This window comes from Epinephelus fuscoguttatus, linkage group LG14 (genome assembly GCF_011397635.1).
Source record: "Epinephelus fuscoguttatus linkage group LG14, E.fuscoguttatus.final_Chr_v1".
Taxonomy (NCBI): domain Eukaryota; kingdom Metazoa; phylum Chordata; class Actinopteri; order Perciformes; family Serranidae; genus Epinephelus; species Epinephelus fuscoguttatus.
The window spans coordinates 42,218,906-42,235,879 of record NC_064765.1 but is presented as its reverse complement, the minus strand read 5'-3'; the positions used below and the strand labels follow the sequence as shown (position 1 = coordinate 42,235,879).

General features: G+C 41.0%; 1 protein-coding gene across 11 annotated transcripts in view; it reads right to left on the bottom strand.

Moving 5' to 3' along the window:
- Nucleotides 1-16,974, bottom strand: part of nrxn3a (neurexin 3a) — a 735,897-nt gene that overhangs the window by 623,208 nt on the left and 95,715 nt on the right. For all 11 annotated transcript variants that reach the window (XR_007450902.1, XR_007450903.1, XM_049596227.1 and 8 more), the window contains one exon: nucleotides 2,578-2,598. Coding sequence is in view for 9 of the 11 variants with exons in the window: in XM_049596227.1 (XP_049452184.1) it covers nucleotides 2,578-2,598 (21 nt within the window). In the remaining 2 variants the exon portion in view is untranslated. The remainder of the gene's footprint in view (nucleotides 1-2,577; nucleotides 2,599-16,974) is intronic.

Sequence of the window (16,974 nt, the reverse complement as noted above, 5' to 3'; positions counted from 1 at the left end):
GTCTGAGGTATAGATTTTAATTCTTAGAAAATAATGGATAATGAACAATAATGCATCATAGTGGGTGAAAATTTGAATAGGCAACATCACAAGTAACCTTTATTGGTCAAGTAAATGTATGGGTACAGTGTTTTCCTCTGGTGCTTAGTCTTTTGCAAGTTATATGGGGATACAATGAGCTAGAATAGTTACATAATTCAGTATTTTCAGATCTAAACATTATACTCTATAACTCTTCAGGCCCTTTCAATTGGGGGACTGATGATATTGTTCCCGTAGAGCCTTTGTGTAAAATTAACAGGTTGGGTTGGGATCAGATAGTTACTGTGAGACCATTTCATTTATCCAAAATGTTTATACTTTGTTGGAATTGTTAGACTTTGAAGACGGTCCCTTGATTATTGAGGATAGCAATGATTTATCATTGTTTAACCAGGCTGAAATTATCCAAATCATATTGCGATGTATTGTAAAGCTATTTTTCCTTGTTTGACCTTGAAGATGGCCTGTCAGCCTGCAACCTATTAATATTTTAAGATACATAATGTTTGAACAAATTTAGTTTCAAATATGAAATAAGCATTCTTTTAATAATGATTTTCTGTCCTGGTTCACCTGGTTATACACTGAACAAAAATATGAACGCAACACTTTTGTTTTTGCTCCCATTTTTCATGAGCTGAACTCAAAGATCTAAAACATTTTCTATATACACAAAAGACCATTTCTCACAAGTATTGTTCACAAATCTGTCTAAATCTGTGTTAGTGAGCCGAGATAATCCATCCCACCTAACAGGTGTGGCATATCAAGATGCTGATTAGACAGCATCATTATTGCACAGGCCTTAGGCTGGCCACAATAAATGGCCACTCTAAAATGTTCAGTTTTATCACACAGCACAATGCCACAGATGTCGCAAGTTTTGAGGGAGCATGCAATTGGCATGCTGACTGCAGGAATGTCCACCAGAGCTGTTGCCCGTGAATTGAATGTTCATTTCTCTTCCATAAGCCGTCTCCAAAGGCGTTTCAGACAGTTTGGCAGTACATCCAACCGGCCTCACAACCGCAGACCACGTGTAACCACACCAGCCCAGGACCTCCACATCCAGCATGTTCACCTCCAAGATTATCTGAGACCAGCCACCCGGACAGCTGCTGCAACAATCGGTTTGCATAACCAAAGAATTTCTGCACAAACTGTCAGAAACCGTCTCAGGGAAACTCATCTGCATGCTCATCGTCCTCATTGGGGTCTCGACCTGACTGCAGTTCGTTGTCCTGACCGACTTGAGTGGGCAAATGCTCACATTCGATGGCGTCTGGCACGTTGGAGAGGTGTTCTCTACATGGATGAATCCCGGTTTTCACTGTTCAGGGCAGATGGCAGACAGCGTGTGTGGCGTCGTGTGGGTGAGCGGTTTGCTGATGGCAACGTTGTGGATCGAGTGGCCCATGGTGGTGGTTGGGTATGGTATGGGCAGGCATATGTTAATGACAACAAACACAGGTGCATTTTATTTATGGCATTTTGAATGCACAGAGATACCATGACGAGATCCTGAGGCCCATTGTTGTGCCATTCTTCCACAACCATCACCTCATGTTGCAGCATGATAATGCACGGCCCCATGTTGCAAGGATCTGTACACAATTCCTGGAAATTGAAATCATCCCAGTTCTTGCATGGCCAGCATACTCACTGGACATGTCACCCATTGAGCATGTTTGGGATGCTCTGGATCGGCGTATACGACAGCATGTTCCAGTTCCTGCCAATATCCACCAACTTCGCACGGCCGTTGAAGAGGAGTGGACCAACATTCCACAGGCCACATTCAACAACCTGATCAACTCTATGTGAAGGAGATGTGTTGCACTGCGTGAGGCAAATGGTGGTCACACTAGATACTGACTGGTTTTCTGACCCCCCCCCAGACTCCCCCCATTAAAGCAAAACTGCACATTTCAGAGTGGCCTTTTATTGTGGCCAGCCTAAGGCACACCTGTGCAATATTCATGCTGTCTAATCAGCATCTTGATATGCCACACCTGGAGGTTGGATGGATTATCTCGGCAAAGGAGGAGTGCTCACTAACACAGATTTAGACAGATTTGTGAACAGTATTTGTGAGAAATGGTCTTTTGTGTGTATAGAAAATGTTTTAGATCTTTGAGTTCAGCTCATGAAAAATGGGAGCAAAAACGAAAGTGTTGCGTTTATATTTTTGTTCAGTGTACTTTTCTCAGTGTATTCTTGGCTTTCCTAACACCATCAATCAAACTAATCTAGACTACAGTAGGTGGTGTGGACATGTAAGGAATTTGTTTTAAATTACAATTGCATCTTTCTTCCTGGTTGCACACTCCTTGTTCTTTCTTTCTGACAGCATGGTCATCATGTTAGACTGTGATGAAGCAGTGAAATACCTTTAAGCTGGAACTGTTCACCAATTGTTTCTAATTGCAGAATCACAATCTATATTTGTATTTCCTTAGCCTGTCTGGAAATATGCAGCTATAGAAATGATTGTTTTGGTGGTCATATATTTTCATAGTTTTCTTTCAGACTCACCTGGCATATTGTTGTTGACCTCTGAAATACAAGGAGAGAGAGAAAACAAGCACACAAAGCCAGCATTAGAAACACTCTTCTTACTTGCATGTTGACTGTCATGCAAAATATTGCACACTTCATAGTCCATACAGAGGGCTGGCAGTGAGCACAGTCATGTGTATGTCATTTACAATGCAGAACATTTTAGCTGTGAGGTGTTAAAGCAGTAACATTTGGTTTGGAACCATCATTCAGTCCCGACAAATTTCAGAGAGAAATATCCAACGCAAAGTAAAAGGCATCGGGGCTTCCCTCCATGTCTAAACTCACTAGTAACTTTTAGTATTTCTGTTATCTTTCAGTTAAGACACATAACCTCATCATATCCTCAGGTGCTGTGCTAAATTATAAATACACAGAAATAAGCAACATAAAACCCAAAATAAGTTCAACCTTCAAGTTACTGTTAGTAAAGTCCAAGAACTGAAAGAACAAATGTAAAGATTTAAATCCCACATTCCAGCAGCTGAAATAAAGATGTTTATCACACTGACGATTTTGCTATTGTCAGAGCCCTGTGGTGAAAAAGTGTCAAGTTAATAAAAGCAATGAAGCTGACATAAAAATCCAGGATTCCAATGTAAACAATGAACATCCAAAGCAAAACTGTATAAGCTTTTATTATAAATTAAAATGACAGTCAATTGAAAACTTTGACCTGAAGGTGGCAAGGTCCAAAAAAATACTCTCTGAATAGTGTCCATTTCTAAGCAAGAGACAGCACTGGTGATCGTACAAATTCTGAAAAAGGGAAATACACCAGCACTCTCAAATGTCCTTTTAGTAAGTTTAATCAACCAGCTTGGATGGCAGTACCAGTACACAACAGACATTTTGACAGAAAGTCTTCTTCAGTGTGTAACTATGGTAAAGAAAATGGTGTTTAAGTACGCTCGAAGCAATCAGAGCAGGTGTGTGAAAAAAACACTTAACACTTCCCTAATAAAATGTAGTACCAACTCACAGGCACAGAAAAAACAAAAAACAATCTTAAGAAAGTATGTCACAGCTAATAGCAGTGGATGCACCGAAAACAGATGTACATATGCACAATATACTCTGTTCATACAAAAAGGCACAGTGAACAAAAGTAAAAAACTATGTGCATGAGGGGGCAGAGTAAGTTCCAAAATCTCATCAGATCATAAATGCACAGGAAAAGAATTGCATCAAGTCATTGAGTAACTGTCCCTCAATTACCAATCAAATCTTCCCTTTATGTCAAAGATCCTTGAGAAAGTAGTCGCAGACCAGCTGTGTGATTTTCTCCATGATAATAATTTATTTGAGGAATTTCAGTCAGGATTTAGAGTGCATCATAGCACTGAGACAGCACTAGTCAAAATTACAAATGACCTTCTCATTGCTTCAGACAAAGGACTTGTCTCTGTACTTGTTTTATTAGATCTTAGTGCAGCGTTTGACACTATTGACCATCAAATTCTACTGCTGAGACTGGAACATTTAATTGGCCTAAAAGGTTCTGCACTGAGCTGGTTTAAATCTTATTTATCTGATCGTTTTCAGTTTGTTGACGTTCATAATGAATCATCCTCACGTACCAAAGTTTGTTTTGGAGTTCCGCAAGGTTCTGTGCTCGGACCAATCCTATTTACTCTATATATGCTTCCTTTAGGTAACATCATTAGAAATCACTCTATAAATTTCCATTGTTATGCGGATGATACTCAGTTGTATTTATCGATGAAGCCAGAAGAAACTAATCAATTAACTAAACTCCATAATTGCCTTAAAGACATAAAAACTTGGATGAGCACCAATTTCCTGATGTTAAATTCAGACAAAACTGAAGTTATTGTTCTTGGCCCCAAACAACTCAGAGACTCTTTATCTGATGACATAGTTTCTCTAGATGGCATTGCTCTGGCCTCTAGCACTACCATAAGAAACCTTGGAGTGATATTTGATCAAGATTTGTCTTTTAATTCTCATTTAAAACAAACCTCACAGACTGCATTTTTTCATCTGCGTAATATTGCGAAAATTAGGCCTATCCTGACCCAAAAAGATGCAGAAAAATTGGTCCACGCTTTTGTTACCTCTAGGCTGGATTACTGTAACTCTCTATTATCAGGTAGCTCTAGTAAGTCCTTAAAAACTCTCCAGCTAATTCAGAATGCAGCAGCACGTGTACTAACAGGAACTAAGAAACGAGATCATATTTCTCCTGTTTTAGCTTCTCTGCACTGGCTCCCTGAAAAATCCAGAATTGAATTTAAAATCCTATAAAGCTCTAAATGGTCAAGCTCTGTCATATCTTAGAGAGCTCATAGTGTCATATTATCCCACCAGAACACTGCGCTCTGAGAACTCAAGGTTACTCGTGGTCCCTAAAGTCTCCAAAAGTAGATCAGGAGCCAGAGCCTTCAGCTATCAGGCTCCTCTCCTGTGGAATCATCTTCCTGTTACGGTCGGGGAGGCAGACACCGTCTCCACATTTAAGACTAGACTTAAGACTTTCCTCTTTGATAAAGCTCATAGTTAGGGCTGGCTCAGGCTTGCCCTGTACCAGCCCCTAGTTAGGCTGACTTAGGCCTAGTCTGCTGGAGGACCCCCCTATAATACACCGGGCACCTTCTCTCCTTCTCTCTCTCTCTTGTATTCTATTACTGCATCTTGCTAACTCGGCCATTCTGGATGTCACTAACTCGGCTTCTTCTCCGGAGCCTTTGTGCTCCACTGTCTCTCAGATTAACTCATATCGCAGCGGTGCCTGGACAGCGTGACGTGTGTGGTTGTGCTGCTGCCATGGTCCTGCCAGATGCCTCCTGCTGCTGCTGCCATCATTAGTCATTAGTCATACTTCTACTGTTTATTATTATAATACACATATGACTATTGTCACACATGTATACTGCCAGATATTAATACATACTTTCAACATATTGTACCACTATAACTATAATATTATTACTTTCAACAACGTTGTTGTAAGCTACTGTCATTACCTGCATCTCTCTCTCTCTCTCTCTCTCTCTCTCTCTGTCTCATTGTGTCATGTGGATTATTGTTAATTTGTTATGCTGATCTGTTCTGTATGACATCTATTGCACATCTGTCCGTCCTGGAAGAGGGATCCCTCCTTAGTTGCTCTTCCTGAGGATTCTACCGTTTTTTTTCCCCATTAAAAGGTTTTTTTTGGGGAGTTTTTCCTTATCTGCTGCGAGGATCATAAGGACAGAGGGATGTCGTATGCTGTAAAGCCCTGTGAGGCAAATTGTGATTTGTGATATTGAGCTTTATAAATAAAATTGATTGATTGATTGATTGATTGATCACAAGTGCGCATACAGAAAGGCACAGGAAACAGCAAAGGTATGTGCATAAGGGTACAGAGTAAGTACCAAATTCTCAATTAACAACCAGATCATAAGTGCACAGAAAAAGACTTGCAAAACGTCACTGAGTAACTGTCCCTCAATTAACAATCAGATCACAAGTGTACATAAAGAAAGACACAGTAAACATTAAAAAATATGTGTATAAGGGGGCAGAGTACCTTTGCTGTTTACTTCTCAGGTAACAGTCATCTGATTATTAGATCTCTCACAGAGGTCCCTATTGTTTTTGGTGTGTTTATTATTATTATTATTATTATTATTATTATGCCGAGGACCCTATTATTTCTGGTACGTTTATTATTATTATTATTATTATTATTAGGGACCGAGCCCGTAAGCAGAGGGCTCTCGCCCTATTGTTATTGCTGCGTTTATTATTCTTTATTCTTCCCGCGTTATTCTTCCCCCGTTAAAGGGGATTTTTGGGGAGTTTTTCCTTATCCGCTGCGAGGGTCCTAAAACAGAGGGGTGTCGTATGCTGTAAAGCCCTGTGAGGCAAATTGTGATTTGTGATATTGGGCTTTATAAATAAAATTAATTGATTGATTGATTGATTGATCAATGTCTTCAGCAGTTTGGTTCTCAGAAGCCATCAAAGTTCTAATTCCAAATCATGTTGTCTGCCTTTCCCTAGGTAAATTTATAAGGAACAACACTGAATGTTTGTGGGTATTTCTCATCATCACACAGACCTGACATTACACACATTGACCAAACAGAACAACTCATGTGGCTCATTCCTACAACTTCTTAAATAAATGCCTGATAGCAAAAATACAAGATTTCTAGGTCAAACTCTTTGCCTCATTTAGAATTTGAATCATATCTGGAGCTAAAACTATGCTGCAGCAGTACACGATCATATACATGTTTGCCTGCTCAGTTTTTCCACTAAAATTAACTAGTATATATTTGTGTCTGCCTGCTGTTACTTTTGTCCTCAGCCAGCAGCCAGTACACAGCAATCAAGCTTTCACTCGATCACAATATCAAATGAATATGGATGTGTCGAGGGCGGCACGGTGGTGTGGTGGTTAGCACTCTCGCCTCACAGCAAGAGGGTTGTCGGTTCGATCCCGGGCATGGGAGCCCTTCTGTGCGGAGTTTGCATGTTCTCCCCGTGTCAGCGTGGGTTCTCTCTGGGCACTCCGGCTTCCTCCCACAGTCCAAAGACATGCAGATTGGGGACTAGGTTAATTGGTAACTCTAAATTGTCCATAGATGTGAATGTGAGCGTGAATGGTTGTTTGTCTCTATGTGTCAGCCCTGTGATAGTCTGGCGACCTGTCCAGGGTGTACCCTGCCTCTCGCCCGATGTCAGCTGGGATAGGCTCCAGCCCCCCCACGACCCTCAAGAGGATGAAGCGGTTAGAAGATGAATGAATGAATGAACTTGATAATGACCGAATTCATTTGTTGTACACCCAAGCTCTTCAACAGGTCAAGAGGTTTTAAATTACTTTAAAAATGACCTTAAAAGTATTTCCATTTATTTTCATCAATATTATTTCTCTGGACCAGGGGTCGCGTTAACCAGATATTCTTGGTCTTTGACCGTTTTTTTACAACAATGACTGGAAAATCTGAAGGCTGTCGGTCATTTTGACTGGTTGCAATTACCACCCCTGCCCACTTGGCAGCGGAGTGCACCGTTAGTGGTTTAAGTGGCTGCCGTTTTCACACTGCAGAGAAAAAGTCATTCATCTGCTTCATGTAGCGTTGTTGACATAACAGCCTGGACATACCGGACGCGTTAGTGCTGTGCTGAACTGTCCACACCACAGGCAGCGCATTTCTCCTGTGCTCAACTCCACTCGTCTGTTCCCGTCAGTACTCGTTTTTTCACTTCAACAGGTCATTTAAACATGGGTAAGTCCATATTTCAATCGTTTCTTATAACGTAATAAGTTAATGATAATTTGTCATTGAATGTCCATGTATTGAGCGTGTTGGATAAACACTGAATGAATAAGGCATATTGTTCTGACCATTTTATTTATGTAGTTATGCCTGTAGGCGCGGTGACACAAAATTAAAATTGCAATGCAAAGTGATTAGGGTATTGAAAAATGTGTTCGGTTATGCACTGTTGTGTTATTTTAAATTATAAACACGGTATTTTCTCCTCACGTTCCCTGTGCTGTTGTTATTTTATTTTGAAAATTGGCCGGATTCTCTCGTATTTTCTGTGTCCGACTTCCTGTTTGGTACGATCTGCTCTATCCAGCTTGAGAGAAGCGCTCGCGGCACGGGTGTGTGGATGTCTGTTCTTTTCATTGATGTCCTTATTAATGCACACTTTATGACTTGCTTGTTGGATTTATTAAAAACGAACAAATGAAAACTAAATGTCTTTGAATATCTTTATTATCATTTAAAAACGAAAATTAAATGACCGGTAAAAATAGATTATAACCGGATTTTTACGACCCTGTTGGTCAAAATGACCGGCGACGAAAAAGTCTAGTGCAACCTCTGCTCTGAACCCAACTTAATGACCTGGAGGGTTACAGCAAATGACCTCATTTCAAGTACAAGTCCATAACAGAGTGTTACAAACATCAGGAAAGTATACACATCTTTGAGGATGTTACACTCCAAAATTACAAGCTCCTTTGTTTAATCACCACTATAGTCTTTGTAAAAAAAAATTTCTTTTATGATTTACTGTCCTTTATAATTCATGTTTTATCCATGTTAATATTTGTTATCCTGTTAAAATGTATATTATGTATTTATATATTGATGTACTTACATCACAATGTATTACACAACAAACCAGGAGTACTGTCACCACAGACCTTTGTTTTTTACAGTACATGGGGAACACTTCAATTCTTAACAGTATGACAGACACCATGTTGTTGTTAACAATATATAATGTCTTTATCATTACAGTGTATTTCATTTCAGTGTGGATGTTTTGGAGAAGACATTTTGTTTGCATAGCTGACATATCACAATTACATTTTAGTGAATACATCGGTTGAAAATGAAAAACATATTGTAACGTACTGTAATATAAAGTCCCTCTATTGCCAAAAATGACCTTGCGTACTCTTGACATTGCGTGTTTTATCGACATTTCGAATAATTTGCACTGTCTATGTGAGCTGGAGGCCGACAGTGAGAGTCAGAGGTCCCACCCAATGCTACTTGCAGCTTTAATTAGGGTCCGAGCAACGACTGCAAGTCGTCTGTAGGACCCTATTGTAATCACGCTGTTTATTATTATTAGGGTCCGAGCGACGACTGCAAGTCGTCCATGAGGACCTGATTGTAATCGCGCTGTTTATTATTTTTTATTATTAGGGTCTGCGCAACAACAAAGTCGTCCGTAGGACCCTATTGTAATCACGCTGTTTATTATTATTATTTATTATTAGGGCCTGAGGAGGAAGCTATTGTAATCGCGCTGTTTATTAGGGTCCGAGTGATGATGAAGTCGTCCATAGGACCCTATTGTAATCGTGCTGTTTATTGGGCCCGGGCACCCGTGGGGCTTGGGGAACGCGTATGCAAGCAGATGCGTTTCCCAGGAACAGCGGTGCTGGGAACCCTATTGTAATTGTTCAGATTTTTATTAGGGCCCAAGTGACGACAAAGTCGTCCGCGGAGGACCCTATTGAAATCGTGCTATTTATTATTATTATCAGGGCCCAAGCGACGACGAAGTCGTCCGAGAACCCTATTGAAATCGTGCTGTTTATTAGGGCCCAAGCGATGACAAAGTCGTCCACGGAGGACCCTATTGAAATCGCGCTGTTTATTATCATTAGGGCCCAAGCACGTAGCGGTGCGAGGACCCTATTGAAATACAAGGATTTTTAGGGCCCGAGTGACAACGAAGTCGTCCATGAGGACCCTATTGTATTCGCGCTGTTTATTATTAGGGCCCGAGCAACGATGAAGTTGTCCGTAGGACCCTAATGTAATCGTGCTGTTTATTAGGGCCCGAGCGACAATGAAATCGTCCGTGAGGACCCTATTGTAATAGCACTGTTTATTATTATTAGGGCCCGAGCGACGACAAGGTCGTCCGTGAAGACCCTATTGTAATCGCGCTGTTTATTATTAGGGCCCGAGCCACGACGAAGGCGTCCATAGGACCCTATTGTAATCATGCTGTTTATTAGGGCCTGAGCAACGACAAAGTTGTCCGAGGACCCTATTGAAATCGTGCTAATTATTATTATTAGGGCACGAGCGATGACAAAGTTGTCCGTGAGGTCCCTATTGTAATCGCGCTGTTTATTAGGGCCCGAGCGATGATGAAGTCGTCCGAGGACCCTATTGAAATCACACTGTTTATTATTATCATCATTATTATTATTTTTATTATTATTACTATTATTATTATTATTATTATTAGGGCCCGAGCACCTAGCGGTGCGAGGACCTTATTGAAATGCAAGGATTTTTTATTATTATTAGGGCCCGAGCACCGACTGAAGGCCAGCGAAGGCCCTATTGAAACTGCTCCGTTTATTATTAGGGGGCCAAGCCCGCGGGGCCTGGGAACCGCAAATGCAAGCATACGCGGTTCCCAGGACCAGCGGTGCTGGGAACCCTATTGTTTTTGTTCGGATTTTATTACTATTATTATAGTTTTTCTCTATTTTTATTTTTCCGTTGGTAAAAGTGATGCTGCAGGCTAAACCGTGCAAAGGAGGGTGGTGCCATTTGGAGGGTTGGTCCAGACCCCTGCACGTACCTCAGACGCAAAAAATGACATAGGTCCGTTAGCAGGGGGCGCTATAACCAAGGTCAACGCGTTTTGGGCTATAACTCCCACACTGTATGTCACACATTCAACAGCCTCATATCCCCAGATTCCCTGAATAGTGCTGAATCACCTGGGCTGGGCCATGCCCATTTCCACCTATAATTTTCTTTCACAAAATCATGAAAACTGGAAAACCTGCTTTTTAAAACTCCTCCTTGGGATTTTGTCCGATCGGCGTGGAACTTGGCACAGACAGTCGTCAGCTGGACCTGATCTAAAGTTATCAAAAGAATTTTGTTCGGTACAAATATGCACAAATTATTAACAAATACATTTTGCTAGCTACCTATAAAATCGCGAACTGTTGCATATCTCAGTCAAAATAAATGCTAACAACACTAAATCTGAGATCCTTGCTTGGCATGTGACTCTGAGGGTATGAGCCAAATTTGACTAATGTTGGCCACTAGGGGGCGCTGCAAATATGGGAAATTTACATCTCTCAAATGGCAGCACCGATTTGTACGACATTTGGTGAGTATGATGCTGGGTCACTCCTGAGGCCATAACTTGAAGTTTATCATGACTGGTCAAAGTGGGCGTGGCTTATTACAAGATCAACAACAAACATTTATTTTTATACTGAGGGCTTTGAAATTCACAGGGTATATATAGAATAGCACACAGACCACCCATACCAAAAATTGTGTGTCTACTCCACTAGGTGGTGCTATAATGGAGGCAAACGCGTTTTGGCCTGTAACTTCCACATTTTAAAACACATCTTCATAAACTTTATATCCACGTGTTCCCTAAATAGAGTTGCATCTTCTGACAAAGGTCACGCCTACTCCCACTGCATATGTCTCTTAGTAAGTCACTACACATCAAAAACCTAATTTTTCAAACTCCTCCCAGCGTTTAAGCTCCATCTGCACAAAACTTTACACATACAATCTCCAGACTGGCCTGATCAAAAGTTATCAAAAGAATTTTGCTACTCCAAAAAATGCGGTACTTATAAATAAACTTTTTTTTTTTCTGCTAGCTAAAAAACACATACCATTGCATATTTTTGTCAAAGTAAAAGCTATCAACATCAAACTCAAATCACTTGTTTCAGACGTCAACCAGAGGCTCTGTGCCAAATTTGGCAGAAATTGACCAATAGGGGGCGCTATAAACAGAGAAACATCAGGTAGCATGAAAGTTGATCAGATTCGCATGAAATTTGGTGAGCGTGATGCAGAGTCGCTCCTGAGGCCAGCCATAAAGCTTAGTGATGTTTGGTCAGGCCGACTTCCAAGGGCTCTGCGACACCCGGGGACCGAGTTGCGCAGGGAGGCTTGGCCCCCATTCATAACTGCTTGCAGTTCTAGTTATTATTATTATTATTCGGGCCCGAGCACCTAGCGGTGTGAGGACCCGATTGAAATGCAAGGAATTTGTATTATTAGGGCCCGAGCGACGACGAAGTCATCCGTGGGACCCTATTGTAATCACGCTCTTTATTATTAGGGCTCGAGCAACGACGAAGTCGTCCGAGGACCCTATTGTAATCACGCTGTTTATTATTAGGGCCCGAGCAACGACAAAGTCGTCCGAGGACCCTATTGAAATCGTGCTGTTTATTATTATTATTATTATTATTATTATTATCAGGGCCCGAGCGACGATGAAGTCGTCCGTGAGGACCCTATTGTAATCGCGCTGTTTATTATTATTATTAGGGCCCAAGCAACGACAAAGTCGTCTGAGGACCCTATTGAAATCGCGCTGTTTATTATTATTTATTATTATTATTATTATTTACCCAACTTTGTGTCCCAATTTCGCCCCTTTCCCAAATTTCAAAATGCTTCTAACTTTTCACATTTGTCCGGCCACATCCAAAATTCAATATGTTTGGGCGGTTGCACATGGTCCTGAATTTCCACCACTAGGTGGTGCTATAATCAAAGGAAGTGTGTTTTGGGTCATAACTCCCATATACTTAGTTGCACATTAAAAAACCTTATATCCACGCATTCAGTGAATTGTGCTGAATCTTGAGATATAGGCCATGGCCATTTCTGCCTACTGTTTTTTTTTTTTTTTTGCAAATTCGCAAAATTTCGCAAACCTACTTTTTCGAACTCCTCCCAGGCAATTTCACCAATTGGCATGAAACTTTGCACACAGCATCTGTGGACCCTCCCGACAAAAAGTTATTAAAAGAATTTTGATAGTCCAAAAAATGCCCAAAATATAAAATAACAACTTCCTGCAGATTTTATTGTAAACGGGAAGTGCTGCATATCTCCACATTGGTGTATCTAAATGACATGAAACTCAGTTTACTACTTCCCCATGAGCCCCTGAGGCTCTGTGCAAAATGTCAGGCGATGACCACCAGATGGCGCTCTTTAAATTGTTAAGTATTTTATATCTCAACATCGGTTGGGCGGATCAACACGAAACTTGGTATAATTATTGTCCGTGCCCTCCTGAGGATATCTGACTAAGGACTAACCGATCCGCCACTAGGTGGCGCTCTGGTGGCCGTCTAATTTAACATTTGGCACTGTGCCAACACCATAACACTCATGGAAATAAAATTGATAGGGGTGGTACAGACTCGCCCCTGTAACTCACACACCAAAAATGACCAGCAGGTGGCGCTATTTTCAATGCAAAAGTGTTTTTGGCTAATAACTCCCACATAATATGTCGCACATTGTTAAACCTTCTATTTATGTGTTCTCTGAATTCAGCTGAATTGTGTGGTGTAAGCCACGCCCACTTTCGCGGTAACTTTACATTTGCTAAATCGCGACAAATGAAAAACCTACTTTTTTGAACTCCTCCTAGGCGATTTGACCGATTTGCACCAAACTTTGCATGATGCATCTGTGGACCCTTCTGACAAAAAGTTATTAAAAGAATTTTGATAGTCCAAAAAATGCCCAAAATATGAAACAACAAATTCCTGCAAATTGTTTTCAAAACAGACAGTATTTCATATCTTGAGCAAATACAGTCCGATTAATACAATACTTTTGCTCTTTGTGTTACATGGCCCAATGAAAGTTTGTGCAAAATTCGGTGCAAATCGGCCAATAGGTGGCGCTCTGGTGGCAGTCTAATTAGTGTGAATGGAAGTAAATTGGAAAATCTTCAAATCCTTTTCAAAACTCATTGACTTTCAACCTCTTCTTGTCCCTCATACTTTGAGCTAGAGACACCATGTCAACTTTTAAAGAGTCAGAAGACCTTGAACGCATTAACTGTACATAATTATCTATCTTTATCTTTATTTCGGCCATGACCAATATTCTTTTGTTTATGAACACTGGTAGATAACTATCTTGCCACCAGGTGGTCTTTGGCTGCTCCTGACGCTACCGTCATAAAAACAAGAGACCGCACATGCGCAGTTGCGCATTCTCAACTGATTGTAAACAGATAAGATGGCGACAAGATGCAACTTCAATGTTCATTTAAAGCTAACTTAGACGTTTTGAAATATTCCGAACAAATGTCGGGGGAATACGCCGCGGGGCATATGACGCCTGGTATGCAGAGGACGCCAACAAGACCTTCACAAAAGGAGGTAACATGAGAGCAGCTGACAAACGCAAGATAACGGCTTACCGTCTCCAGGTCCAGTAATTTCCTCTTTGGCTGGTGTCATGACTGCCCAGTACCTGGACAACCAAGCCGTGGCGGCACACAGGTATGTGGCGCGCCAGAGGAGAAACGAGCCGTTAACATTTCTCTTTGTGTTAGGTAACATAAACGGCGTTAGGCTGACCAAACGTCCTCTTTTGCCTGGATATGTCCACTTTTATTAATAAATGGTTGTGTGTTGACGTTCACCATGCTATCCCAACATGCTTTAGGTAACTTATAATTTGTGGTTTATTAGCATTATAAGCGTTCAGACTCTAACGTGTGTATAGCGCATCTCACTCGGTGAGCGCTCGGCTAACTCCCGGAAGCATTCTCGGTGGTCGATGTTAGCTGAGACATGCCGGTGGTTGAACACTCGCTGAACTGACATGGACTAATGTTTGACTCCGTGGTCTGTTGTAGAGCATTGTGTTGTGTTTCGTGCACGTGCAGGTGTACGGGGCTTGCCGTGTGTTTGTATATCCGTTATTGTTCAATAAACATGCATTTTATCACGGGATGTCTTGAAATTTTCTTCACCCTTTCTTCGTCCTGCAATGAATGAGTGCACCAGCCTTCTATTGCGCCACAGCGCCACTTTAGCGGTTGGGAGGTGTATTGCACATTGGTAGTAAGTGTGAAATCTGTGACTATGCGGTTAGTACATTACATGTTTGCTTTGAACGTTTATGGAGTCGCGAATCGGTCGAGACCGGGAACCCCCAGACGAAAAACGGGGTTCGCTTTCAAGACATTTATGCAATGAACGTATTAGTCCAACGCTAGTGCAGTATGTAAACACAGGCCATGTCTTCACATGTCCGCTGCCGTCTAGAGACTGCTTCGCGCATGCTCCCAGAGCGCTGAGCTTTCTGGGAGATGTAGTCAATGTGGTTGCTTTGGGTCTTTTGTGTTGTGTTTGACATTGTTAAATATGTAAATAATGTGTAGGTAGATTCATGTTATATGTATGGCAACAGTCTTGTTTAGAATGATAACTGATGGAGAAAATATTAACCAGCTTAAAGACTTATGTTCTATTTATTGTGTGGCCAGTGGAAACAGCTGGCATATGACCCCTGCTTAGGGTGTGTAACCATCTTTGTCTATGGAAGCCCACTTTTGCCAGTAATGGAAAAAAAGAAATTGCTATTCCTAATCAAAATTGTGAGATAAAAAGTCATTATTATGAATGTAGCCTCGTTTTAAAATTAGTTTGTGGCATGTTGTCTTGTAAGGTGTGTGGCATCACAGTGGCTGCAGATGGTACAGAGGATGGGATGATTCGCTGTTTCAAGGCAGGACAATTAGTAAACTGTGGTGTAGTCAATAGTAAATATTGGTGATTTACAAAAACACCAAAAACTATTTTTACTGTTAATGTAAACATTGTTACTATGAATAATACAGTACTTTCTTTGTAATACTATATAGAAAATATTCATTTTTACTGTAAAGACAGGTTTACATAAATATTTCTGCTGTTTAAATTAAAAAAATACAGTATTTGTATTTTCAAATTTGGCTGTGATATTTTTTTTTTTTTACATTTTTTTAATTGAAAGCCTCCTTCAAATAGTAGCCTGCCCCTATTTGTAGCCTGGTCCCAAACTATTTTGTTAATAGTAGCCCCAGCTACTATTTGAGAAAATCTGTATGTATGTAACATACAGTCACTGGCCACTTTGTGTACACCTGTGTAATCTAATGCAATCCAGTAAAAAGACTATACCATGATTTTTTCCCTGAAGCTTATAAATTTTCGGTTATTGTTGACATCGTCTAGAAAGTGGTGACTCTATACAAATCTGACAAATATTAGGAACACTTTTAAATATATTGCACTCCAGGACACCAACACCACCCACTACGACCTCAACAATAAAGTACAATAATCACCTTTCAGACAAAAGCTGAAAAAGTAAAAGCTTTGTAAACGTACAATGTGTGGCAGAGCTGTTGTATTGGATTGTATTAGATTGCACAAGTGTACCTAATAAAGTGGCCAGTAAGCCCCACATTTACATCACCAATCCATGCCTGCTCTGGATCTCCCCGCAGCCCCTTGTTGCTCAACAGCCTCAGCCCCTGAGACCATGCTGATCAAAAGCTTTTCTCTGTGTCAAGGGGTGCGGCTACTATGACGTTGCCCTCGCCACCAAATATGTTTGGCTTTTTGATGGCTTCAGCGACATCATAGTCACATGAAATTGGTACACAGGTCAAAAATGGCAAGCTCATACATCTGATAGGGGCGTCGCCCATGGGGGGTGAGAAAATGCCTCTATAGTGCCCCCTTGAAATTTTCAAATTTTTTTTTTTTTGGAGTAGGAAGATGAAACGTCACACCACATCAGGGTTAAGTTACTCTGAGTTTTCACATAACCACTTCAGTGGTGCGCGCTGCTTTACTTTAACATGTACTGATGCCACAAACTTGACTGCATCAACTTCATTCCACTTCTAATGCGTGCAGAACAAGTTGGTGAAGCTACCTTATGAACGCTGTAAAGCTATGTCTGATGGTGTCCATGTGGCGGTGTGGCCACTATCGATCCCTTGCCACTAAATACGTTTGGCATTTTGATGGCTTCAACGACCTCATCTCCTCATGAA